Below are 24896 nucleotides of genomic sequence, written 5' to 3' on the forward strand. Positions count from 1 at the left end.
AATGTACAAATGGTGGGGTGGAGTATGCGTGAGTGGAGGAGTCGCTAGGATTCGTTGGGAACCTCCTTCGCTTCATTGACGTCGTCGGTCTGCTTCCTCTTGCTCTTCTTCTTTTTCTTCTTGCTTTTGTCCTTGCTTGAATCGATGGGGTCGGGCTGGTTCGTCGCCGCCTGCTCGGCCGCTGCGTCGTCTGTCTGGCCACCAGCATCCGACACTTTACCGCTCGCTCCATCGGCGGTGGCGGATCGCTCGCCCGACGACGTCTTCTTCTTGCTGTTTGCTCTTTTCTTTTGCTGCTGCGGCGGCGGCGGTGACTGCCCTTCGGCGTTGTTGTGCTGGACAGGGCGCGGGTCGCTATCGACCGTTCGCTCCTGTTTCCCTGCTGACGCTTTGGCATCCTTCGTTGCTGCCGCCTGCTGGGTGGGAGGAGCAGGGGGAGAGGTCGCCGGGACGGTGATGGTCTTGACCATGTACTTGTTGTATGTCTTCTCCGTGTGCGCGGCCAGCTTCAGCATCTGATACCTGGCAGAGCGGACAGTCAGTTTTCCTGCTTCGGGCATGCATAGCACGTGGGGGTACGCAGGTAGTGATGCATACCACTTCTTGAGCTCTGCGGGCGAGCTGAGGCTGAAGTAGAAACGCCTGGTCAGATCAGGCCGCCACCCCGGCTTGCGAGTGGTGTTGGGTCCAATCATCACCACGTTGGCCTTGCCTTCAAACGACTGGAAGGTCGTCACCGCGCACCCTAACGAATGAGAATGAGGCCAGGGGTGAGCACGGAGGTTGAGCTTATGCGGCAGAAGCATCAACACGCTGGCAGGCAGAAGGAAGAGGTACCCTTAACCAGCACCACGCCTCTGCATGTGTGGTTCTGTGACCGCGTGATCGTAGCGCGTGATTAGGGAAGTAGACAGAAAGCAAAACGTGGCCTGGTTACGTACGGGCTTGACGGGGTAACGAAAGTAGTAGAGGAAGTGGCCTCGCAGCACCACCACCCTTGAACGCCATTGCTTGCTTCTTCCCGCTAATCACTCGGCAAGTGGATAGGTAACGCGTCAGACAAAAGTCTTGTCGTATAAAATCAACAAATCATATAAATTTGTGAAGAGATGGAGCCGAGGGGGTACCTCGAAGGACAAAGTCGGGAGAGACACAGTTTAGCTTCTTTGGGTGGTCGGGAGAGGGCTGCACATCGTTGAACGTTCGCCTTTCGTCCCACACTTGCAGCCATTTCTGGAAATGCTTGGGGTCGACGCCGAACACGTTGAGCGGCGAGGGCGCGTAGAACAGTGGCTGCTTTGTCTCCGCGTCTCCGCGTCCACCGCTTCCTTGTGCTGAGTCCGTCATGAGCACCGCGGCCCAGGCGACCCCTCCAACAGTTTACTTGCGCTTTCTTGATGTATTTGTGGTTCTTCTTTTTGTGTTTATTTTTGTCTTCTGTGCTCGCCACGCTGCTCCGCCCATCAGTCGCCTGGATTCCAAAATATTCGTCGCAAGGTAACCTCTACATATTTGAAATTCTTCACCTCAAGCACAAGAGCCAAGCGGAACGCGGCGTACAAGTTTTCTAGGTTCATTTATCTACAACCTTGTGGAATGAGGAAGAACGGGGGACATCTTCAGGCCAGCAGGTCTTCCGGAGGACCAGAAGGGCGAGGAGGCTGGGACTGCTGCTGCTGTTGCTGATGCGCGGGCGGCTGGGGCTGTTGCGGGACCTGGGCGGGAGGGGACACGGCGTAGGGGTACGGATAGGGGGAGGCGCCGTAGGGCTGGAACTCAGCGCCGGTCGGCATGGCGTAGGGCATCGGCGGAGGGTAGTAGTAGGGCGGCGGAGCCACGCCGGCGAGGGCCGACGACTGCTGCTGATCACCCGGCGTCGATGGCGCGTCGGACGCGCTGGTGAGCGTGGGGTGCGCGGCCGCTGCCGGAGGGTACGGGTAGTAGTAAGGCGCACCCATGAAGGGCTGCAGCTGCGGCTGCGGCGACTGGCCTGAGGCCTCCTGCTGCGTCGGCTGCTGCTGCTGGATCTGCAGTCTCATCATCTGCTGATGAAGCTGGTGGAAGTCGGACACCGAAGCATCAGCAGTCTGGGGCGGCTGCGCCGGCGGCGGCGACGCGAGCTGGACGGGGTAACCGTGAGGCGGCGGCATCATGAAGTACGGCTGCGGCGGGAAGGCGCCAGGGTAGGCCTGCGGGTACATTCCGGGGTACATCGTGTAGCCGGGTGGGGCCATCACGGAGGGCGTGCCCACCGGAGCGGCGGCGAAGGTCGAGCTCGGCGCCAGCTGCGAGGAAACGGCAGCGGTGGCAGGAGGGGAAGGAGAGGTGGCGGCAGCGACCGGAACCGGAATCATGGTAGGAAGAGGAACCGGTGCGGTCTTGTTCTTGTGAATTGAGGTGAGGATGTTGAAGAACTGGTGGAAGGTCTTGTCGTCCGCAAAGTTGAAGAACGTGTGTATCCTCTTGTCCTGCGAACCACGACAACAGTCAATCCCCACACCATGCCGCTTCGGCGTGACAACGAGATAGGAGAGAGAAGGTACCTGAGTGTAGATCTGCAGAACATTTTGTTGGGCGCCTCTGGGCGTGGGAACGACACGCGGTGCAGCTTGGCTGTCCTTGCTCGGAACCGAGAACGCCGGGTTGATGAGCTCGATGGTCGAGACATGAATAGGGACCTACGCACCACAGAGCCAACCCACCATCCCCGTCATTCAACGGCCACCAAGGGGAGAAAGCTGAAGAGAGAGCGACGTACGTCGACTTCCTTGCCACGCTCAACGCAAACAAACTTGAACATGTTGCGGTACAAATAGCACGACCCCTTCAACACCGTGGTGCCGCTCACCGCACTACAGCGCGACTCTGAACGTAGGCCCCATCAGACAAGGAATCGCTACCAAGGGGAGGGGGGAGTGTGCGAAGAACGTACGAAGAAGCAGGAGCTCGTCGGTGGAGGTGGGAGGCACGGGGCCTGAACCGTAGCGTAGGGGTGCAGCTTGAGTTGGTCTCTGTGTAGCGGCTGGCTGTTTCGCCTGCTGTTGTCTCTGCTGTGCTTCCCTTTGTTGTTGCCTTGCGATTTCGTATTCTTCCTCCTGCAGAATGCGAGCGATTTCCTCATCGTCCAGTTCCTCCTCCACATTGTCTAGCTGCCAGCGGCTCATTGTCTATCTTTTTTGATGCTGTAGCTAACGTGCTAAGAATCAAAGTTTGCGCGGGCGAGAAGAGAGAGCTGGATCGTTTGTGGAAGCGGCTGTCGTTCGTTTGCTGGTTGTGCGTGTTTTGTTGCTGGGCTCGGCGCAGTGCGATGGGCGGGGAAGCGACGGAGAGTTTTCCCAAGCCCCGAAAGGGAAGCGGCTTTTCCTTCCGTGCAGAAGGGGAGAAAGAATTTATGGCATTCCGCGGATTTGCCATTTCTAAACTTTCATTTTCGTTTTCATTTTTTTGAAACGTGTACCGTGTTTGCCGACTTGTCGGCGGCAAAGCGGCGTACCTTGAATTTGGCTAAAGCCCGCAACGCGGTTACTCCTTCCAGTTTTCGGCGGATGTCACACGTCAGCCAGGAAGCGTCTCACCACGCGTCGTGATTGGACAGAACAGAAAGCACCTGGAAAAAAGTCAGCACAAACGTCGAAATTCGCAGTAAGGAGAGGTCGACCGAGAATTTTCGTTTTTTCGATGAAATCAGACGTGGCCGGAGTACCAGGGGATGCCAAAAAGCGACAGTTCCCGCCAAACCCTTCACCGCAGGTCACGCAACCACAAAGAAAGGGCCGCTTACGCCGCGTGAAGGTCTTGCTTTATCTCACGCACGCTGTTCGGCCGCACCCGACTCACCACAGACCAGATCGAGTGTTCCGCGAACAGCACCCCACAGCCACGCCCAGCCATAATCAATCTGCCACACCTCACACGCACATCTGCTGCAAGAACCTCACGCGATGCAAGACTCGAGTAGCACCGTAGATATGGCAACCATCTCGCTGAGCCACAGCTTCGACAGCCTTTCTATGGACGAGGAGTTCATGAACTTCCTGCTCGATGGATCGGCTGCACCGCAGCAGATGCCCGTCGCCATGAAGACCGAAGATCAGGCGCGTACCCAAGACCCTAACTTGGTGCCCGATCAATTCGCCTTCAACGAGGGCAATCCGACCGAGGAGGAAGCCGCAAGACCCTCACTGCCTCCGCAGCCCTCCTACACCTCCGCAACCACACAAGCAGCTCTCTCCCTGCCTCCGCCGCCTCCCACGCCACCGTCCGATGGCCTGTCCCTTTCGTCGCCTGGCCTCGACGACCCCTTCGCAGGCCTCACGGACATCTTCCCCATCCTCGGCGACCTGGCAGAGCCCGTCATGGAGCGCGAAGAGGAGATCGAGAGCGGCAGCGTCCAGACCACCGCTTCCACGGCCGTGCCTCTCGTCAAGGTCAAGGATGAGCCCAAGGAGCCGAAGCGCAAGAACTCGTCATCATCCTCTTCGAAGGAGAAGAAGGCCGCCCGCGCTGCCAAGAAGCAGAAGCTCGAGCCCCAGCCCTCCGATTTCATCGGGTCTCTGCGGGGGATGAACAGCGCGCAGCTCGAGCAGTACGCCGAGACGCAGCCACTCACCGAAGCCCAGCAGACCGAGCTCAAGGAGTGGATCAGGTGCGCACCCGCTCCAATCAGGCCATAAGCCTCTGCCCCAGTCGATACGCACTGCGATCTACATTCGCATCTGCTGACGTGGAAACCCATCAAATGTGATGTTTACAGGAAAATTAAGAATCGCGAATCGGCTTCGCTGTCGCGGCAGAATAGGAAGAACCACCAGCAGGAGCTTGAGATCCAAATCGAAGGTCTTGACACGAGCAACTCGCGCCTCAGGGAGCAGATTACCGAGCTGCAGATCGAGAATCGCGTGCTCAAGAAGGAGCTGGACGATTTCAAGACTCTCATCGAGAAGAGCAACCTCGGCCAGGCCTTCGCCCTGTACAACAACACCAAGAAGGCCGCGCCGGCTCCCGTTCCTACGCCTACGCCCGCGGCCTCAGCCGCCCCTGTCGCCGCTCCCTCTCCTGCGCCGGCGCCCGCCCCTGTCGCCGCGCCTCCGACGGCCGTGCCCAGCGGTGGCATCCAGCTCAGCGACGTAATCCTCAAGGCGATGTCCGGCGGCAAGCCCAACAAGGAAGGCATGGCGCTCGTGCTCTACCTCCTCATGGCGCTCCACTCCTACGGCCAGTACTGGAACAAGGTCACCGCGCAGCACCAGGTGCCCATGCCCCAGCCCGACGAGGTCACCGTCCAGGCCTAAGCCGCCCACTCGCCGCTCCGTCCACGCGGAACGGCGGTTGGGTGTTCCCTCTGTACAAAGCAATCCTGCGGCTTCTTCCCTCGACCTCTTGGCCGGCCTTCGCCCCTTCTCGGCACCCGCCACGAGCCAAGGCAGCGCGACTCGACTCGACCTCCAGCCTCGACTGGCCACCCACGCCCGGGTCCAGCGAGCGCTCCTACTTCGACTTCGAGTCAGGCTCGGCCTGGAGGCTCGTCCCGCGCGCTTCCTCCTTTCGTCCTCTCGCTTCCTCCCGTGATCGCGAAGCGTTTGCCCTCGTGAAGAACGAGCGGCCTCATCGCCCGCGTGTACTGTACATATTACGCGCCGCACCACCACCATGCGTGTGTGCGGCCACCGACAATAAGTTATATCCCTCGTCCCACCTTGCCCCCAAACAAACAACAAAGTTCATGCCAGCAACATGTCGCAGTTGTTGTTGTTCTTCTTGTCGCTGTTGTTGCTGTTTTGGGGTCACCAGCGTTGGAAGTGGCGTGCGCTCGCTGGGGAGCCCATCTCCTTGTACTGTTCTTTTGTAATCCTGTGCTGCTCGCCGACCAGCGGATCCTGGGCCATCAACGCAGCGCCACGCCATGCCGCACTGATAGGGCTGCGCACACGACACAACACACACACGCGCCACGACGCAAGGCTAAGTCAATTCGAACGCACCACCACAAGCTCTACACCAAAACACGTGAACGGTGTAGCGCGTACTCTTTGGGGTAGAACACGCGGACCGGGTAGTCGGTGGGCGCCAGCTTGCGCAGTTCCGTGTATCTGCGCAGAACACAAGGAAGATGAGTGAACCAAACACGGCGGACGAAGGGCGTGCGGGGAGAGGGGGTGGAGGGATGGAGGGTTGGCGTACAGTCGCTGGGGGTAGTTGGGGAAGAGGGTGTTGCCCCCGGTGAGCATGATGTTGGCGTAGAGCCACGACTGCAGCTCGCGCGGTGCGCACGCGATCGACTGGGCGATCGTCTCCGCCACGCCAGCCTGGGGCACCCCGATGTCGGAGGGGTGGAACAGGATCTCGGGGACGGCTATCCGCTCGTTGTTCATCACCAGCACCTGCTCGTCCAACACCATCTGGTCCTTCTCGGCCGTCGCGGCAGCGCTCTCCGTCTTGCGCGCGGCCTGTCGCTGGTTCGCCTCGTCCTCGCTCAATACGTGGCCGCGGTCGGTGGTGGTGTAGTCGGGCAGCAGATACTTCTGCACGATTCGGTTGTTGGGTCGCCTGCTCTCCACCACCAACCACACACGCCCACAGTGAGGTGGTGTGTCGTGTGTGGTGTGTGTCGTGTGTGTGTGTCGTGTGGCGTAAGCCGCACTTGGTCTCATGCATGTCTTCGATGAAGTCGAGCGACACGTAGCACATCTTCTCCTTCACGATGTTGACCAAAAAGGTCTCCTCCATCATGTTCCATGTACTGCGCGCAATAGCGAGCGTGGTGAGACAGACTCGAGGGGCACACTGGGCGGGAAGCGGCAGTTGTACCGGAAGGAGATGATCTCCTTGAGGTGGTTGGTGAGCACCTTGCCGCCCACGTTGATCCTGTGGTGCACCGCCGCCGCCGCCACCGCCACGTAAAGGTCAGCCAGCCCCACTTTAGCGGTGGGGCGGGATGGGGGCGGGATGAGGACCTCTTGACGGCGTTGTGCAGTCGCTCGCCCTCGAAGAAGGGCACCACGTGCGTGAACGAGTAGCCACTGTCGACTACCACGGCGGCCGATGGGGCATCGGCGGGCAAAGGCGGACACTTGCCTACACGACGCACACCGAGCCTTTGTTAGTACTTCGCAACTGTGAACCCGCACAGCCGCACACACCGCACACCGCACACACCGCACACACCGCACACACCGCATACACCGCACACACCGCACACGCGGTACCCAACATGTGCATCGATTCGGGTTGCTTTTGGTAGTAGTGCATGACCGCCGTGGCAGCTGGGCGGGGAGGGGTGCAATAGCATCGACACACGCGACACACACGAGTAAGGGGATCGACCCCACACGGTGTGTGTGTGTCGTGTGTGTCGTGTGTGTCGTGTGTGTGTGTGTGTGTGTCATACGAGAGCAGCAGAACAGCGACTTGAATCCGTACTCCTCGAACACCAGCTCGAGCCTTGTACCGACCACACACACCGCACACACCGCAGATAATCAATCGTCGATCATCACACACGCACTTGCGCCCACACCCCTTGCCCAAACGTACGTGGCCTCTTGCAGGGCCAGAGGGGTGAACAGCGGCTGTGTGAGCACCAGGTCGTGGTCCTTCGGCTGAATCTGCGCACCCCACCGTGTGGTCGTGTTGTGTTGTTCGTTCCATCATGAAGCCATCATCATCATCATGAAGCCAATGGTGTGATGACGGTGGGTACCTTGAGGTAGTGCTTGCCAAAGGCGCGGTCCCATATCTCCTTCTGCAGCTCAAAGTCCACCAGGTAGCCCTGCACTCGCCGCGAGCGGTGAGTGCCTGAGCAGGCCAGGAGCAGGGGCGTGGGTGGTGGGGGTGGTGTGTGGAGGGGCGGCACCTTCTCGAAGGGACGCCGCAGGTAGAGGCCCGAGATGTCGCGACACTGGTCAATCTCATCGGCGACGTAGGTGCGCCGGTCTCGCTTTGGTCGCACGACCTGGTTGGGCACCACCCTGTACAGCCCAATAGCTCATTCAGAAATGCAGATGAAGATGCAGATGGTCCGAACTGTGAACATGTCGCACCCGCTCGGCTGGTCCTCACTAGCAAATCCAAATCTCAAGTTGGCACCCCCGCCGTCCACTACCACAGCCATATCTCAACTCGATCTGGTTGAATTCTGTTTTTTAATTGTTTGTTTTTGTTTTTTTAATTCTATTTTAAAATTTTAAAAATAGAGTGTTAGAGGATTAGGGTGCTGAGGCGGAAGATGATGTCGGGCGAGCTTGGTCGCTGGCTGGGCATGAGCCGCACGCATGCCATCATGAGATCGACGACCGGCTATATGGAGTGGATGGCCAACACAACCACTTCCACGTTAGCTACGCGACAGGTCGAGAGGCGTGAGCGTGGGTTCTGGGGGAAGTGTACCAACAGAGCTCTCTCCACATTGGTCGGCGGCTGAAGGCTATGGCCGGGCGTCAGCTTCGGTCGCTCCAGCGTCAGCAGCTCGTTGAGAAACATGCCATAGGACCACACTAGAAAACATAAAACATCAACATTGTAGATCACATCATAACCACAAACAAAAACAAGCCCACGTGGCAAGATGCGGGGCCGTACCGTCTGCCTTGTCCGTGTATCCGCTCTGGCTGTTCTTCAGCACTTCAGGCGCGATCCACCCTGGAGTGCCCACCATCGTGCGAGCAACATCGGTCCCTTCCAGCAGTTTGCTCACTCCACTGTTTTTGACACCCCCGAGTGGGTTTGTAGTGAGCATCCATTCCGGGGTATGCCACCATTCGGGGGGGGGGGCGATCGTACAAGTCGCAAAGCTTGACCTTCTTGGGGTTCCCGTGCTCATCCAAAGCAACCAACACGTTGCTGCTCTTGATGTCGCTGGGAAGGTGGCAACAGAAGTTGACACTGTCAGCAATTCGAGACACATGGGTCAACGCCAATCTTCTTCTGGTACCGATGCAAAATTGGTGGCGCCAGGCTGTGCATGTAGTGCATGCCTTGAAGGGAAAAGGGAGGACAGATGAGTTTGGCACCACACCGATCGTGTCCCACACACGAGAAAGGGATTCTTTGCATACCTTTGGCCACTTCCAGGGCGTAGGTGCGGACCGCGGCCGGAGACAAGGGCTTCTTCGTCTGTTCGCGCTGGTGTTTGATGACGCTGGACAAAGACAGCGGGAAGTACTCCATGAACAAGTGAATCACCTGCGCTCGACACACGCACACGCACACGCACACGCACACGCACACGCACACGCACACGCACACGCACACGCACACGCACACGCACAAACAATACGCGCGTGAGCCCAAGTCATTCACACCGTCTGCGTGCGTGCGTGCGTGCGTGCGTGTCGTGTCGTGTAGTCGCACCCGCCGTCCCGAGTCTTCCTTCACGTCGTGGCCCAGATAGGTGACCACGTTGTCGTGTCGAAGCGACTCCAAAATTGATATCTCCTGCTTGATGTAGTAGTTGTTGTCCGCGTCCGTGGTTGTGTCGCCTGTGTTGGGTCGAGAGTTGCGTGTTGTGTGAGCACAATCAATCGATTCATCAGCGAAAAGGTGGCGGTCGTAGAAAAAGAAAGCGAGAAAGGCAAAAAGATCAACTACCCAGTGTCATGATCTTCACGGCGCAGGTGAAGCCGTTGAGCGAGCATCGGTAGACCGAACCGAAGCTGCCCGAGCCCAGTTTCTCGTAGAGCTCCAGTTCGGCGCGTCGAAAGTCGCGCAGCGGAATGTATCGGTAATTGGGCTGTGCCGTCCTCGGCGACAACCGACAACCCACAAAACGTGTGAGTAATAGAATAAAAGAAAAGTGGGAGGCAAGAAGAAGAAGAAGTGTACCGTGGTTAGTTGTGGAGCGATGCGGACAGATGAGCCGCCGATGCCGCCTATTGGGGCAAGCTGCCCACTGACGCGGCCCATGCGCGCATAGTTTTGGGCCTGTTGCAAAGCCAAGTGCGCGGTGAGCGTGACGACGTCGTCGCATGATATGTGGCTGGCCGACGAGCGGATGCGCGCACCTCTGGCGATTCCTCCGCATAGATGGCCATCGGGTCGTGCATGATGTCCACCAGATAGCACTTGCTGCCCAGCAGCACCACTGTAGCAAACAAAAAACAAAACAAAACAAAACAAAACAAAACAAAACAAAACAAGAGAGAAATGAGTGGTGGAGGCGCAGGTCTTATATCCACGCTGGCCACTCCATACCATTCCAGGCGTGGTGTACGTCGTCATACGCGCCGCGCACAAGTCGGCAAGGTATGCCGCAGAAGTCGCACAGATACTTGTACATGATGGCCCGGTGTCGGCACACGCCGTGGGTGATGCACCCGAGCGGCACCTGCCCAATTTGCGTTGTGTGAAAAAAGACCTCCACCTTGGCGGACGAAGCGGAGGGCAACAGCGACGTTGCGGCACGGGTTGGTTATGATGGCACGCACCACGTTGGATTGGAGGACCTCCTTGACGTAGCTGATGACCTGGTCCGTCAGCTTGACGATCTCGTTGGGTGCTGCGATCTCGTCGATCTGTGTGCCGCCCATGAGGTTGCTCACAAACATTGCCAGCATCCTGTGCGGCCACCAAAGGCGACACAGGAATGAGCCGGATGCCGGGGGCTCACTGAAAACAAGTTGTACGAGCGCACACGAATCGCCGCACGCGCACGCGCACACACGCGCACACGCACACACAAAGATAAGACCTTATCTTCGTCTCCAGGTGCGGGAACTCTTCCAGCAGCGCTTCGGCTTTGGTCCTGATCTCTGCTAGTCGCAGATCTCGCGTTGCGTCAACCAGGATGACCTTGCGTATATAAGCACCGGGTCAGGCACGCTGCGCTCAGACATTATTTATTGTGAGGTGGACGCACCTCTCGGGCTCGATCCAGGGAGATGAGCTCCTCGTACGGTTTGAACTCACCGCTTCGCCCAGCGTCGTAGAACCCGTCCTCCACACGGTCCGTGAAGTCGAGGAACCCCTTTTCGAAGTACTCTCGCGATAGACCTAAATAGATAAATAGATAAATAGATAAATAGATAAATAGATAAATAGATAAATAGATATAAAACAATCAATAATGTAAAACAACCAGTTCATCTAAATAATAATAATAAAAACAATAATGAGAGTGGTGCGCACGTTCGGCTGGGGTGAGCGGGTGGATGCACTGGTTCCTGAGCTCCTCCATCTCCTTGGCAAACTCCTGTCGCTGCTTGGGCGTGACGGCTGCGTGGAGCGAGCCAGCGAACGAACGAACGAACGAACGAAGGGGGGTTAGCAGCGTCCGGCCGAATAGAAGGCCTACAGCAGGACCGTACATACGTGTATTCACAAGCGTGTGTAGGTCCAGCGATCTCACTTTCTGCGTTTGTGTGTGCGAGTGTGTGTGTGTGTGTGTGTGAAGGCATAGCAGGGACGACACCGACACTCGAGTGTACCTGCAGCGGTGTCCAGTTGTGCCGGTTCCTTGCATTGGGAGACGCGCCGGCGACCAGCAGGAGCCTGCACACCTCGGCCGATTGGCTTTGCGCTGCCCAGTGCAAGCTGAAGGAGAAGAGGAGAGAGTAGCCGCCCAACGTCAAAATGTGTACTATGGCAGATGAAGGCTTGGCCAGGGTGGTACAGTACCAGGTGTCGCCGGTCGTGGTGGCGGCACATGGGTCGGCTCCGCACGCAAGGAGGAGACGTGCCACCTCGAGATGGCCGTTCCAGGCGGCCCAGTGCAGGGACGTCGACCCTTCGTTATTGCGAGCGTCGACGTCTGCTCCCTGCTGCAGGAGGAAGATGACGGCCTCGCGATCGCCGTTCCACGCGGCGTGATGAAGGGCTGTCGTCCCATCATGCTCATCCCTAAATCGCACCGCGTCACGGCCTCTGTGCGCCACAAATTGCTTCAAGCGGCCGAGATTTCGCTGATTGCAGATGTCGATTATCGAAATTGAGTCGGTCTGCGTCACCATGGAGGGCAGTGTGGTCGTTGATGACGAGTTGGACCCGAATGACATCGCATACGAGGGCGGCACCTCGTCCTCATCCTTCCTCATCTTTCCCCACAATAAAACTCTTATTTTTATTTTTTGTAGCTGTACCAGGAAAAGCCGCCAGGAAATGGGCGATAAATTCGCTGAGGAAAAACACCAAATACTCTACATTCCTCTTCACCAAGGTCAAAACGCGGACGCCTACTCTGGCTTGGCGAAGCGCTCGGCGACCTTGCGCAGCTGACGGAGGCGTTCCTCCAGGTTGGAGTAGCGCTGGAGGTGCGGGTCCTGCACCAGACACGCCGCCAGATTGGCCGACAGCGCCACCTGACCAAATGGCGGAGATGAGTGCCTGAACGCACACGACACACGACAGCGGCCGAGTGTGGTGGCGGTGGTGAAGAGTAGCAGGGTACCTGGCGGACGAGGGTAGGCATGGCTCGTTCGGAGACGATCTGTACACTGGTGATGGGGCCGAAGGAGGGGACCTGCGGCTTCTTCTTGACCTCCACGCGGTAGAACCCCTCCTTGAGCGGATGCACCACGATATGAACAAAATTGAATTGGCCCTGCAGGTGTAGGGTGTGGTGTATGTGTGGTGTGAGCGAGACAGTCCAGACCTGATGACGGTAACCACACACACACACACACAACAGTGAAGTGGAGGAGTGTGCGACGGGCCAGTAACGAACCTGGATGGTGTCTTGCTTGAACTCCTTGGGCGAGTCGGAGTAGACAATGTTGACGTTGTCGTTGCCGATGTGCCGCTTCTTGTTTTGATAGTTGCGGTACAGGTGCAGTTGGTTGGGAATCATCGTCACCACATGGTACACCACCTTATGTGTACACACCACACACACACACACACACACAACCGAGCGTGTTAGCTTTTGTGAAACGACGCGTACGGTATCGCCTTTTCTTCGCTTGCTGCTGCGAGCTACACTCTTTGAGAGTAGAGCTCCGTACCTGCGTGGACACGCTGCGCCAGTGGATGGTGTAGTGGCCGTCGCTGTCTTCCCTGGTGTCGAGCCCACCTGCGTACATGGCCGTATCCTTGAGCCGAATCTTGTCGCCCAGACGATTAAGCAGCTGCACGACATGTGGGCGCTGTGTTAGTCGACTCTTCTAAACAACAACAACAACAACAACAACAACAACAACAACAACAACAACAACAACAACAACAAACGGGAAGCAGTTGTGGAAGAAGAAGAAGAGTGTACGCTAAAGTATCGGGGCGAGCCTGCGGTGTTGCCCAGGATCTGCTCTTCGGTCTCCTGGTGTTCGCCCACGTAGATTATCCCCACCTTGGCGCACACCGTCGTGGGCGTGCGATCGAGAATGGAGAGCGCGCGTGTCAGCGCCTCGTCGCCCGACTTTAGCTCTGGATGGGAGAAAGGGGGCGGGGTGGATCAGCGCCTCACGCAAACACGAGTCCAGTACTGCTGGATGACGTCAGCAGGTACCTTTAGGCGGCGAGTCTTCGATGAAGGGGATGTTCTTCATCTGCGAGAACACGAAGCTCGGGTGGATGTCGAAGAGCGTCGAGGGAATCTTGAACGGCTTGGCGTAGCCCTGCATTGCACTGACCGCCGGCGCCGGCGAGCTGGGGTTGGACCTGCGCGTAGACGGCAACTGTGTGTCGTGTGTTGTGTGCGCGCTCGTCAGTCAAACAAGGCGCGCTTTGTGCAGAACGAGACAGCTCGCACTCGCACGTACCGAAAACAAGTTGTGGAGCAGCGAGGTGCGTCGCTCCTTGCGAGCCCCGGACGGAGGCTCGTCGCCCGTCGACGTGGGCCTGGGCGGCGTGAAGTCGCCGCCTGCGCCCGTGTGGCGTTCGGCGGGCGGCCGGGGTGGCATGAAGAAGCTCGGGCTCGGGCTGCCCCTCTCCAGCTCCGGCGCGCGCGCGTCGGCCTCGTCCGCCTCCTTTTCGTCGGGCTCGCGCGCACGCAGCATCATGCCGCTCGAGCTGGGCGAGATCAGGCCATTCCCGAGCAGCATCAGCTCGTCCTTCTCCTTCCTGATGCTGCCGCCCTTGTTCTTGGGCTCCTTCAGCTGCTTGTGGTGGTGGTGCTGATCGTCGACCGCAAGGCCGCCCTTATGGTGGTCGCTGGTTCCAGCAACACTCGAGGCTGCACCCACCACTTCCGCCTTGGGCTCCGCCGCCTCCGCCGCGGGCGGGGACTTGTGGGCGGTGACGGCCGTCTCTCCACTATCCTGCAGAAGCTCAACCGCCTCGACCTCTGTCGACGATGAAGGCTGACGCTCGCTGGTCGACGTTGGCTGCTGCTGGGCGTCGGTAGTCGCACGACTGGCGTTTGGGGTGGACGCCGTGGAGCCCCCGGTGGGCTCGGAGCCGTGATGATGGTCAGTGACGATGGTCATCGACGACGATGCGGCGGCCGGCGGCAGTGACGGCGGACTGACCGGCTCCGTCATTGGTGAGGCAGCCGCGACTACAGAGCTGCGCTGCGGGGTGGTCGGCGCACTGGAGCTGTCCAGCGATGACGAGGGCGAGATGTCGAACTCGGGAGGGAGCAGGGTCCGCACCTCCTGCACCAGCGAGAGGCCGGTGAGGTCGTCTTCGGGCTGCTGGCCCGCCGCGGGCGGGGTGTAGGCGTCGAGCTCGAGCGACACGACGCGAGTCAACGACGGCGGCGGTGGCGGCGGTACAGCCAAGGGCTGGTGATGGAGCATGCCGGCCGCCGCTGTCGGTGCGGGCAAAGCGAGCAGGCCTGCGTCTGGCGCGGCCTTGGGCGCAGCAGGTGCCTGAGCGCCGCCGAGGTCCTCCTTCTCGATGTCCCCGATGACGGGCGGGTGGTCGGTCGCGGAAGCTTCCGCGGAGTGGTCGGGATCGTTGGCGGTGGGCGGCGAGGCGCGCATGAGCAGCGCCGGCTCCTCGAGGGACTTGGGCGACGAGCTCACAGCGTGAAGCAGCATCTGGCCCTCGATGCTCAGCTTCTGGTTCGTCAGATCTATCAATCCGCACAGTAGGATAGCGGCGGTGAGCAAACAAGCAACGCCCCAGCCAACGCACACGCACGCACACGCACACGCAGCGTTGGGCAACTGGTGCGTACCGACGTGCTCGTACGACACGCAACGCCCGCGCTTCCACAGCAGGGCGTCGCCGCCGTGTCGGGGTGGGACGAAGAGAGGCGGCGACTTCTCCTCCTCGGAGCCCTCGTAGGAGGGCAGCGGCGGATAGAACACCGAGAGCGAAAACTCCACCGTCGACGCGTGTCGCCTGTGCATCCTCTTAGCCTGCGGGCAAAGAAAATCATCGATTATCAGCTCGCATGACACACGACACGCACGACACACGCACGACGCACGCACGACGCAGAGAGGGGAGTTGGTGCCTTGTGAAGGTTGGCGTTGGCGTCCTCGTGCGCGATTTCGGAAAATGAGCGTCGGCGGGGGATGTCGGCCCCGTCCGGCTCGACGCCCTCGTCGGCATGCGGCGGCAGCACGACCCGGACCCCGTGGTGCGGTCCCACCTTGGAGATGAACTTCTTGCGCCAGTGCTCGATCTTCTCCTTGCCCCTGGGCTCGCCCCTCCTCGCCGGGTCGACCGCCAACAAGGGCGTGGTCGGGACCTCGGCGCCGGCGCCCTGGCCTTCTACCGCCGCAGCCGCGGCCGTCGTGGCTGTGATGGGCGTCGTCGCGGGCGCGGCCGGAGCGGCGTGGACTTCGTCGGTCGAGGGGTCGGTCCACTTGCGCGGCGGGCTGGTGACGATCTCCCCGGAGGAGGAGGAGCCCGACGCCACACCATGGGCCTCGCCGGTCGGGGCGTCCGCGCTGGCCCGAGGGGGCGAGGCCGGCGGCACCTCTTCTTCTCCTTTTTCTTCGTTTTCGGCGGTGCTTGGTTGGCTGAGTACCGGCGACGGCGGCGGCGGCGGCGTACGCAGTGCAGGGGATGCTGTGTTGGCGGGCGGTGAAGCCGGCGGCGGCATCGGCCCTGGCCTGTGCTCCCTCCTGGACCCGGGCGCCAGGTGGTGCTGGCCGTGGTGCTGGTGTTGTCGGGTGTCCCGCACCTTTACGGCGCCCGAGGCGGTGATCTTCTCCGACACGCTCCTGTCTCGCTTGGGCCTCTCCTCCGCCGCGAAGGACGACTCGCGACTCGCGGGCTTGGCCGGCTCCGCCTCGGCGTCGGCCCTGGCCGAATTCGGACTGTCGAGCTCGGCCGACCCCATCGCGTGGCCGATGTCCAACATGAGGCCGAGCATGGGGTCCGTCTGCCCCGTGGTGGCCGCCGAGGCACCGGTCGTGGTCGGGGGCAGATTGCCAATGCTGGAGCTGTCGCCTGCGGTGGTCGTGTCGTCGGCCTCGTCCAGCCGCGCTGATGATCCGCGCCGAAGCAACGGCGCAGAGCGGGAGCGCTTGGCCAGCATCACCACCGGCGGGGCCTCCTCCCGCGGCCGCATTTGTAGCTCTCGCGACTCGGTGAGCACCGCACGGCTGTGAAAAATAATTTCAAAAAACGTGTGTGAAGGGGGGGAAGTGAAGAAAACCAAAAAGGAGGATAAGAAAGGGGAGCGTCACCTGGCCTCGCGGTGCAGGAGAGGTCGACCCCTGGCGCCGATATCGCTCACCGTTCTCTCTGGGATCAGCTTCGTTTGTCGGTCGTGCAGCAGTGAGTCGCCGGCCTGCAAGTGCGTAAACATCCAGGGTGCCTCCTCGATACACTTTTTCAGTTGCCTGCCGAGATAGAAGAAATGTTAATACATATTTTGTATGAATGTATGCTATATGCGCATATGTACGCATATCTGTAGAAAAGTAGAATGAACATTTGCTCGCCCTGGAGTTGGGAGTGGAACGTACTCGTCGACTTTCAAGGTGTTCACCGGAGCGGCCACCTGATGGATCACGTTCTGGATCTGCATGATCCAGCGCTGGCTGCCGGCCGGTCGTCTCACCACGACCTCCACCCAGCCCATCTTGCCCACGCGCATCTTTATGATGCAGTTGCCTGGCCAGCGCGTGTCGTGTATGTGAGCAGACCATTCGCGCGAGCGAGCGAGCGAGCGAGCGATGGAGGGAAATGGAGGGAAAGCCGCGTACCCTGCGCCCAGTTCCTGACCTGCGCGTTCTCGAAGAGAAACGAGTCTTCGGGCGGAGGCAGCGGGGTGTTGTCGCAGTTGCCAAAGACCGACTGGGCGAACTACGCGGGGTGCAAACACCAGATTAATTATTTATATTAATAATAATTAATTAGGAAAAAAGCTATGAGCCATGTCTGTTGCGACTGAACGCAAACGTTCAAACACACCACGAGCAGGTAGGGAGGAGCGGTGGTGGGTGGTATGGTACCAGATCGAGAGTGGCCATGAGCAGGTAGTTGGAGTCCCCGGCGCTCACCTTGGCGGCGCCGCTGGCCTGCGTGTTGTCCATGACAAGCCTCTGTACGAGGTAGTTGGCTCCCATGCGGTAGTACCCCAGGCGCAAATGGACCGGCGACGCCATGAAGAAGTCGGCCCACACGATATAGGCGTGATTCGACACGTGCGGCGCAAACTACAACCATGAGAGAAAAGAAACAGAAGAAGAAGAAGAAGAAGAAGAAGAAGAAGAAGAAGAAGAAGAAGAAGAAGAAGAAGAAGAAAGAGGGTTAGCAGTAGCAGGTGTGCATAGCACGTGTGTGTGTGTGTGTGTTGTGTGTGTGGTGTGTACCTCGGTCTGGTCGGTAAGGAGCATGAGCGTGAGGAAGAGCCGCTGGCGGTCGTCGTCCTTGAGGGCTGACAGAATGGACGGCGCATCCAAGAGGAAGGAGAAGAACTCGAGCACATGGCGGGCCAGCTCAGACTTCTCAGGCATCTGCACAGAAAAGAACAATAATAAGAAAGAATAATAAGCAATAATATTATAATAAGTAATGAGCAATAATAAGATAAGAATAATAAGCGTATTCGGGATCAAGCGCAGGGGAGCGCATTCGAAAAGGAAAGGTGGCCATACCTGGAGGTGTCGCTTTGGCCCCAGGTTGCGTTCGCACACTTTGTGCATGTCGCCCACGATGGCCGAGATGCGTTGGGTCATGGACTCGGGCACTTCGCTGAGACCGATGGAAAGGCCGTTGATGCAGATCCGCTGTACGGCCAGGGCCGAGTGCGGCGGAATCGAGGACAGGTTGGAGGTCAGGCCCTCGCACAGGCACGAGATCAAATATTCCCGGTATTTGGCTGTATTTTTATATATAAAAATAAGGTGTGGGGGAGATAAAACAACATATATGTGAGCTAAATAGACAACACATCATAGCATAGGGAAGGAATGTAAGGCATACGTTTCAGCTGCGATTGGTAGCCGACCAGCATGATCAGCAGCTCGTAGCCCATCTCGAGGAGTCGTCCGCGCACGGCGCTGTCCTTGCGCACGGTGGGATCGACGCAGGCGCCGAAGGTGCCGCTGCGCAAAAGCTTGCACAGCACCGAGGCGAGGCTGCACACGTCCGCAGCGCGCAGGATATAGTAGTTCTTCAGCATTTCCATGAGCCCGCGCGCCACCACGACGAAGATCTGTGTCGTGTGTCGTGCGTCGTGTGTCGTGTGTATCGAGTCAGGCGACAAAGAACTATGTCAGCGAGCGCTCTCTAGGGGCCAGTGGCAGGGGCTGGTACGCACCTCATAGACAGGCTCGATTTGAAGAGCCGAGATGAGCGTGTCGAGGAGCGGACCCACGGCGAGCAGGCCCACGCTTTCCTTCTTCCTCGGGTCGTGCGGTGGCGGCGAAGAGGGCCGGCTGCTGCGCGGACGCCAGCAGACGATGTACGGGGTGGTCATCAGCTCCTGCACAAACTCTGCAGGCCTATCGTTCAGGGAAGAGCGATTGCTTACACAGTCAGTGGCCGCACGTCTCTAGTATCGAGGCACACTAAAAAAAAATTGATAGATAGTGCGTCGGTGGAGAGGGCGCGTACTTGGCGGCGGCGGGGTCCTTGGCGCTGGTGCCGGCGACGGAGTTCTCCTCGTTGTCCTTGACGGCGGCCTCCTTCTTGCCGCGGGGCGACGTGAGCGGCGACGTGAAGCCCTTCTTGCGCTTGGGTTCACCGGTGGTGCCACTCTTCCCACTCGACAGACTCTCGCCGCCGCCGCCTGCGATCGCAGCTGCGGCGTCCTTGGTGTTGGTGGTGTTGTCGTCGGGCTGCTGTTGTTGTTCGGGCTTGACGTAGCGGTGCAGGCTCAGTTGCATCAGGTAGCGAGAGCTGGCCCGGAACGAGAGCAGGAACACGATCACCTTGGCCCGCAGGGTCGGGTGCCGCTCCTTGGCCAGCTTGAGCATCACGTCGAGCAGGTGGAGCGTGTGCGCGTGTCGCTTCTGCGTAAACTTCTTCACAAAGAGCCGGATCAAGCCGGCGATCGCATCGTAGCGCAGTCCGTCCTTCTTGCACCTTGAACCAGTGAAAGAGAAAGAGAAGAACTTTCAGTGACTGAGCGGTTAGCCCAGGGCAAGAGGTATGAGTACCGTGAGGCCTTCTCCATTACATCAGCAACCGCAAAGAACTTGTTGCTCTTGGTGACTGACGCGGCGTGGACGAGGAAATCCAGCCCCCTGTTCACAACAAGGTGTTGGTGTTCGGACAAGGGGAAAAGGGTGGTGAGCAGCTGTGGGGACGAAGATGGAGAGAGAGAGAGAGAGAGAGAGCGCGCGCACCTCCGATAGACGGAGCGGGTGAGGGCGACAGTGCCGCTGGCGTAGATGGCATCGAAGACGGGCAGGATGACTGATATGATCTCGTCGCCGTAGAGGACGTGGAAATCGGTGAAGATGTGCTCCAGAACACTCAGCGCCTGTCCACACGAACGCACACAACACAACACACACAACGCACGCACGCCCACACACCACGATGGTGAACAACCCGTTGGGTGTGCACCAAGCTCGAAGCCGCTTCACACCCACCACTGGCCGGCCTGATTCTACAGTGGTGTACCTTGACTTGGATTGGTGCGCGGTGCTCCCGCTGCAGGTGAGACAACAGAAATCGATGGAGGTGGTGCTGCCATTCATCCACGGCCGGGTGGATCTGAAGACCAACAGAGACCACGCACGCGAGGTGAGCGCAATGCGGCGTATGAAGGGGCATTCGAGTCAATTGGTGATGGGGACCAGTACCAGCACTTGCTTTTCGGTGATGAGATGCGTGACCGTGTCGTGCCTGCAATAGGCGCTAAAATCCTCCAGCAGCTCGATCAGCGCCTCCGTGGGACCCATGAACTGGAAGTTCTTGTGCAGCTCTGCCGCCACCAATGAAAGAAATGAAACGAAGTCTATCAGCTTTCAATCCCACTCCCCCAGGCCTTTGGGCAACGCCAAGATGGGAACACCGGTGGTGGTGGGTGGTGGGTGGTGGGTGGTGGGTGGTGGGTGGTGGGTGGTGGTGGTGGTGGTGGTGGGTACCGTGAATGACCTCGAGAATCTCCCTGACGACAGGGATGAGGGAGTACTGCTCGTTGTCTTCGTGGCCCACCAAATAGGGGAGGAGGTTGCGAATGATGCGCAAAATCACGTCCCACTCGACCTGCAATCGCGGACCGTACCTGTGGCGGGCCACGACCAAGTTTTGAGAGAGATGAGCCGTAAGCGATCGGGCGCAGCTGGACACGTTGGGCTATGACAGAGGTGTGTACTTCTTAATTAGGCGGCACATGGAAAGAGCCACCTCGTAGGCAACAATGTTGTGTTGACTGTTGAGCACCCGTAGCAGGTAGGGCAGAACGGCCGAGCGGGTCACGTGTAGCGTCGAAATCCTGTAGCTGCCCCATGAAGCCATACCTGTTGGTGGTCGGCGGTTGGTGGTGGCATATGTGGTAAGTAAGGAGTGGGTGACTGACCCAGGGGGCGAAGATCAGTGAAAGCGACTCCGTACTGAGGTAGAACACGGCGCCGCGCAGGAGGTTGACGACATGCACGTTGTCGGGATTGTCGAGGGTGGCGCAGAGCGCGATGACGCCCTGGTGGCCGCACGGGCTCTTGAGCACGTTGGTCATCAACTGCCAACTGCGCTGGCAGCACGCCTCGATGTTGAGCGTGCGACAGAGGGCGTTGATGAACTCGACCAGCGATTGCTCGGGAATGTGGCTGTAGCGCACCTGTGAACGTGAGGACACCACGAATGACGTCAACGAATCAACCTTGTGTGTGTTTCCAGTTGAACATTGAGGGCGCATGTCCGTACCAAAATGTCGAAAAAGTTGAGACAGCTTTCAACCAGCTTGACCTCTGTGCTCGTGTTGCAGATGGCGCACACGTGACAGATGAAGGCCGTCTAGCGTATCAGACATTTTTAGGAGGAAACACACACGACACACGCGACACACGCGACACACGCGACACACGCGACACACACAGTTAAAAGGTGACGAATCCAATTCGGCAGCACACATGAGCTGTGACTCGGTCGCGAACGAACCTTTGGCGCTTCGGGCAGTGCGTAGGGGTTGTATTTGACCACTTTCGCAGCAAAGGCGATGATCTCGTGCGAGTAGGCACCTTTCCCGCGCTCCAGCCACGTCAGCAGTAGCTGGCATATGTCGTTCTGTTCGGGGTTGGAGGCCATGTCAATCGAAGAAGATAGGAAAAAAAGAAACAAAACCAGGCACTCAACAGCCAGGCCCGGGCCAGTCATTACCTCAAAGGGTGCGATGTTGTGTCCATTCTTAGTGAGCGCCACCAGGTTCTTGAGGCGAGCAACAAAATTGTGTTTGTTCCTTTGAATGACGGCGAAGAATTCTGAGAAAGTCGCAAGACCAGTCGCCCGCGCGTTAGCAACTCCACAGGCACTCGAGTGTACGATTCGTCGGTGAGGCCACGGTGTAAGGGCGGTACCCATCCGAAGCGAGCCCAGCCTGTCATATTGGCCGTCGATGAGGGCGTGCATGATCTCGTAGCCCAGCTTCCGAACGTACGAGGGCTGATCCTCGCCGACGAGGTCCTTCACCGTGCCCCACACCGTCAGCACGTCGTCGATGCTGCACCACCGTGCGAAAGGAAAGGGCCGCGACAAGACAGTCAGGACAAGGCACACATCGTATCAGCGCTGAAGCGACAGATCATTGTCAAGTCCAGCCAAGAAGAGCAAGGCATATACCTGTAGGAGCGCGAGTACTCGCAGACTTCGTTGACGAGGGCGAGACGAGTCTGCAGCGGGCTGTGCTTGCTCATGCGCTTGAGGGCCTCCTTGAGCAGGTGCTCGTGGTGTAGTGTCGGCGGGCCGACGACGCCGACGGCGGCGGTGTTGGTCGACTGTCTGGTCGGCGCAGGCCTCGACGTGCCAGCAGCGGTGTGGGGTGGTTGCGGTGTGGTGGCGGTACTAGCGGCTGGCTCGGCGCGCGGTGGTGCACTCGACTCCTCCACTACTGGTGCATCGCGGCCGACGCCTTCCCACAAGATCTGGCGCAATCGCTTCAGCACGCCGCCGGCGCGGGTGGGAGGCGGCGTGTGCGAACCGGACGACGAAGAAGCGAGCATGGGCGCGAGTGTGGCGGGAGCAGGGAGAGAAGAAGAGGTGGCGGCGGCGGGCGTGGTGGGGACAGAAGTTGAAGAGGAAGTTGGCGAGGTGGGTTTCATGATGGTGGTGGTGATGGTGATGTGTAGGATCGTTTAGGAGTGGGTTACGCGTTGGGATTCAGTGTCCAGGCGTCGTTGGATTCCAGGAGTTCGTGTAATCGGTAGATTTGAATTTCTCTTTGAATTGGGCTTTCATTTTCCTTCGCGTCTTGTAGAAGCAATCTTCGCAGCTTGATTTATTCTGTGCAGCAAGCAAAACAATATCGATTAGAGCTGCTTGCTTGGCTTGGAATAAAATATGCAAAATAAGAAATAAATAGATCACATAAAATAAAGCCAGTTGAAAGGGGGTACAGGAGAGAAGATCGCACTAGTTCATGTTTGCTCTCGCTGTGCTCAATTGCAGGTTGTGATTTGCTGGGCGGTGGGAAGATGGTAGCGCGTGCCCCAGCAGCAGAATTATGACGGAAAGTTTGAATTTGCATTTGTGGCATTCCCCGCTTTTTGGTGCGCACCGGGACATTGCAGCTGATAGCACTGCCTGTGAGAGCTGGCAGCTCCAGTGTGTTTTGTGTTGTACAGTTGCGGGTCGATAATGTGCGGCCTTTGCTTGAAACACTACATCTGCTGCCTAGTGGGTGGAGGAGAGCTGGAAGGCGGTGATGGAAGGTGCGTGGAGGTGACCGAAGTAGAGCAGCCCCTCCACCTCAGTCACTGCAGTGATGCTCTGTGTGTCGCCCTCGAGGCTGCGTACCACGCGACCCTGCCCGTCCAACTCTGCGTGGATTGGTGGCGTGAGAGTTGGAATTACACGGCGCGTAACTCCAGGTAGCCATGCGAGGAGCAGGCGACGCACCCACGATATGGCCATGCGGCTTGCCAAGAAGCGGCAGCTTCAACTTAAGAATAAGGCTCCTGATGGCCGGATACGGCGCAATGGCCTCCAGCAAGGGATTCCTGGGAGCGACCAACGCCGCCCAGAAGTGCCCACTCCCATCTGTTGTGGAGTCCAGCGCCAAGGATTGGCCACCCATCGGTCATCAGCTGCAACTGTGACGCGCGCATATGGGGAGGGGGGCTGGTACCGGTGCGTTGGGACACGCCATCAACCAGGCCCGGCAGGCCATCAGCAAATACATCAGATGTACCAGCTAAAAGGAAGGAAAGAGCATTAGGTCGGATGTTCTGTCTGAAAGGGGCCAATGGGTGTGCTTACCTTTGGGTCCCTTGAGCCAGTACCTCAGTATGCGGGCACGAGGCGTTTCGCACACAAGGACATAGGACTCATCGTGAGCGAGCGTCACGCCATTGGAGAAGTGAATCTTGTCCAACAGCAATTCGGTGCCACCCTGCTGGGTGTAACGGAGCAACCTGGACACGCATAGGTTGTGCACACAATGGTAGGTGAGCCAGCATACATGAGTGGTAAGGTGCTGGTGTGTACCGTCCTCGAGGCTTGCTGGTGATCACGTCAAGGAGCGAGGCATAGAGCGGATCGTAAATGCATCCGATCTGCGTAGGGGGGATGGACGAGGCGTCGGAGAAGTAGATCGTGCCGTCCTCGGCGATGGCCACGTCCTGGCGCCCCATGATTCGTTTTGTTGGTTGCTTAGTCAGCAAAGCAAAGTGGACTTGACATGGAGAGCGTACATCGGCAAAGTTGATGTTCCTGCCCTCAGCATAGTGCGACAGGATGGTGATCACTTTGCTGGTCGAGTTGACGTGCAACAGACCTGGCAGGTGCGGACGCGCAGGTTAGCATTCATGTGCGCCTTTTGCCTGATAAAAGGGTGGGTCGAGGGCAAACCCTTGAGGGCTTCAGCGACAATGAGGTCACCGTTCTTGTCAAACTCCAAGCCAAGCGGGCGCCCTCTGACGTTGGCCCAGTGCTCCGTCTTCAGTAGCGAGGACTGTCAGTATTACTAAACGCCAACACAGCATACATACGGCCGTTCAGAGGTGGGACCCACCTCGCCCGTGGAACGGTCAACTGCAACGATCCAGCCGTCAGCCGTCCCGCCGTAGAGACGGCCATCGGGACCAAGCACCAGCGTCTCTGCGCCTTGAACCTGTCATTCGGCCGCACGACTGTCGTAAGCACTTTAGAGTGAGGGAGAGCAGGCCTGAGGGAACCCACCTGGCCCAGGAAGCTGGACTCGCTGAGCAGCGTGTTGGGGGCGAGCACGCCCAGACGCTCGGGGTTGGGTTGCACTTCCCACGACCCGACCTCGGCGTCGAACGGCAGCGGGGCGACGTGGAGATAGTACCCCAGCGCCACCGCTACCAAAACCAGAACAAAGGCCAAGCGCATGTTTAACGCGGCCTGGAACTTATCGATCTTAGTTTCTTTCCATAATTCAGATTATCATTACTAATCAATTTCTTTTTAGAAAGAAAAAGAAAAAGAACATATTTCCT

General features: G+C 58.6%; 7 protein-coding genes across 7 annotated transcripts; 1 reads left to right on the plus strand and 6 right to left on the minus strand.

The window, feature by feature from the left end:
- Positions 1 to 44: 44 nt before the first annotated feature.
- ACA1_061560 (uncharacterized protein) lies at positions 45 to 1347 on the minus strand (the record flags this gene model as incomplete). The annotated part of the gene is made up of 3 exons (XM_004339381.1): positions 45 to 722; positions 942 to 1024; positions 1128 to 1347. 3 exons carry the CDS (start codon positions 1345 to 1347, stop codon positions 45 to 47), a joined length of 981 nt encoding a protein of 326 aa, XP_004339429.1.
- Positions 1348 to 1619: 272 nt separating this feature from the next.
- Positions 1620 to 3164, minus strand: ACA1_061570 (uncharacterized protein; the record flags this gene model as incomplete). Its single annotated transcript, XM_004339382.1, has 5 exons — positions 1620 to 2285; positions 2370 to 2468; positions 2544 to 2678; positions 2759 to 2865; positions 2933 to 3164. 5 exons carry the CDS (start codon positions 3162 to 3164, stop codon positions 1620 to 1622), a joined length of 1239 nt encoding a protein of 412 aa, XP_004339430.1.
- A 777-nt stretch (positions 3165 to 3941) lies between these two features.
- On the plus strand, positions 3942 to 5291 carry ACA1_061580 (bZIP transcription factor domain containing protein; the record flags this gene model as incomplete). The annotated part of the gene is made up of 2 exons (XM_004339383.1): positions 3942 to 4645; positions 4754 to 5291. The coding sequence occupies 2 exons, from the start codon at positions 3942 to 3944 to the stop codon at positions 5289 to 5291; spliced, it is 1242 nt and encodes a 413-aa protein (XP_004339431.1).
- A 492-nt stretch (positions 5292 to 5783) lies between these two features.
- ACA1_061590 (actinrelated protein Arp6, putative) lies at positions 5784 to 8110 on the minus strand (the record flags this gene model as incomplete). The annotated part of the gene is made up of 12 exons (XM_004339384.1): positions 5784 to 5919; positions 6027 to 6089; positions 6181 to 6546; positions 6641 to 6739; positions 6808 to 6864; positions 6954 to 7074; positions 7206 to 7262; positions 7388 to 7440; positions 7534 to 7604; positions 7700 to 7768; positions 7853 to 7967; positions 8040 to 8110. The coding sequence occupies 12 exons, from the start codon at positions 8108 to 8110 to the stop codon at positions 5784 to 5786; spliced, it is 1278 nt and encodes a 425-aa protein (XP_004339432.1).
- An 86-nt stretch (positions 8111 to 8196) lies between these two features.
- ACA1_061600 (protein kinase domain containing protein) lies at positions 8197 to 12026 on the minus strand (the record flags this gene model as incomplete). The annotated part of the gene is made up of 17 exons (XM_004339385.1): positions 8197 to 8295; positions 8386 to 8492; positions 8578 to 8696; positions 8779 to 8853; positions 8930 to 8972; positions 9054 to 9180; positions 9349 to 9476; positions 9586 to 9727; positions 9820 to 9918; positions 9999 to 10078; positions 10189 to 10321; positions 10422 to 10551; positions 10685 to 10785; positions 10853 to 10986; positions 11122 to 11208; positions 11421 to 11526; positions 11574 to 12026. The coding sequence occupies 17 exons, from the start codon at positions 12024 to 12026 to the stop codon at positions 8197 to 8199; spliced, it is 2163 nt and encodes a 720-aa protein (XP_004339433.1).
- Positions 12027 to 12164: 138 nt separating this feature from the next.
- Positions 12165 to 22439, minus strand: ACA1_061610 (Rap/ranGAP protein, putative; the record flags this gene model as incomplete). Its single annotated transcript, XM_004339386.1, has 32 exons — positions 12165 to 12290; positions 12380 to 12532; positions 12656 to 12799; positions 12933 to 13055; positions 13190 to 13350; positions 13433 to 13541; positions 13686 to 14941; positions 15047 to 15230; positions 15302 to 15839; positions 15874 to 15944; positions 16004 to 16427; positions 16512 to 16667; positions 16794 to 16941; positions 17034 to 17133; positions 17283 to 17486; positions 17643 to 17786; positions 17928 to 18151; positions 18256 to 18487; positions 18593 to 18710; positions 18889 to 19359; positions 19434 to 19520; positions 19623 to 19759; positions 19903 to 19932; positions 20085 to 20206; positions 20370 to 20490; positions 20668 to 20744; positions 20839 to 21061; positions 21148 to 21237; positions 21382 to 21507; positions 21601 to 21701; positions 21798 to 21940; positions 22060 to 22439. The coding sequence occupies 32 exons, from the start codon at positions 22437 to 22439 to the stop codon at positions 12165 to 12167; spliced, it is 6723 nt and encodes a 2240-aa protein (XP_004339434.1).
- A 670-nt stretch (positions 22440 to 23109) lies between these two features.
- ACA1_061620 (strictosidine synthase) lies at positions 23110 to 24789 on the minus strand (the record flags this gene model as incomplete). Its single annotated transcript, XM_004339387.1, has 8 exons — positions 23110 to 23255; positions 23335 to 23475; positions 23695 to 23849; positions 23923 to 24086; positions 24129 to 24211; positions 24286 to 24388; positions 24422 to 24547; positions 24616 to 24789. The coding sequence occupies 8 exons, from the start codon at positions 24787 to 24789 to the stop codon at positions 23110 to 23112; spliced, it is 1092 nt and encodes a 363-aa protein (XP_004339435.1).
- Between the last annotated feature and the right edge of the window lie 107 nt (positions 24790 to 24896).

Source organism: Acanthamoeba castellanii (genome assembly GCF_000313135.1).
Source record: "Acanthamoeba castellanii str. Neff unplaced genomic scaffold scf7180000084599, whole genome shotgun sequence".
Classification (NCBI taxonomy): Eukaryota; Discosea; order Longamoebia; family Acanthamoebidae; genus Acanthamoeba; species Acanthamoeba castellanii.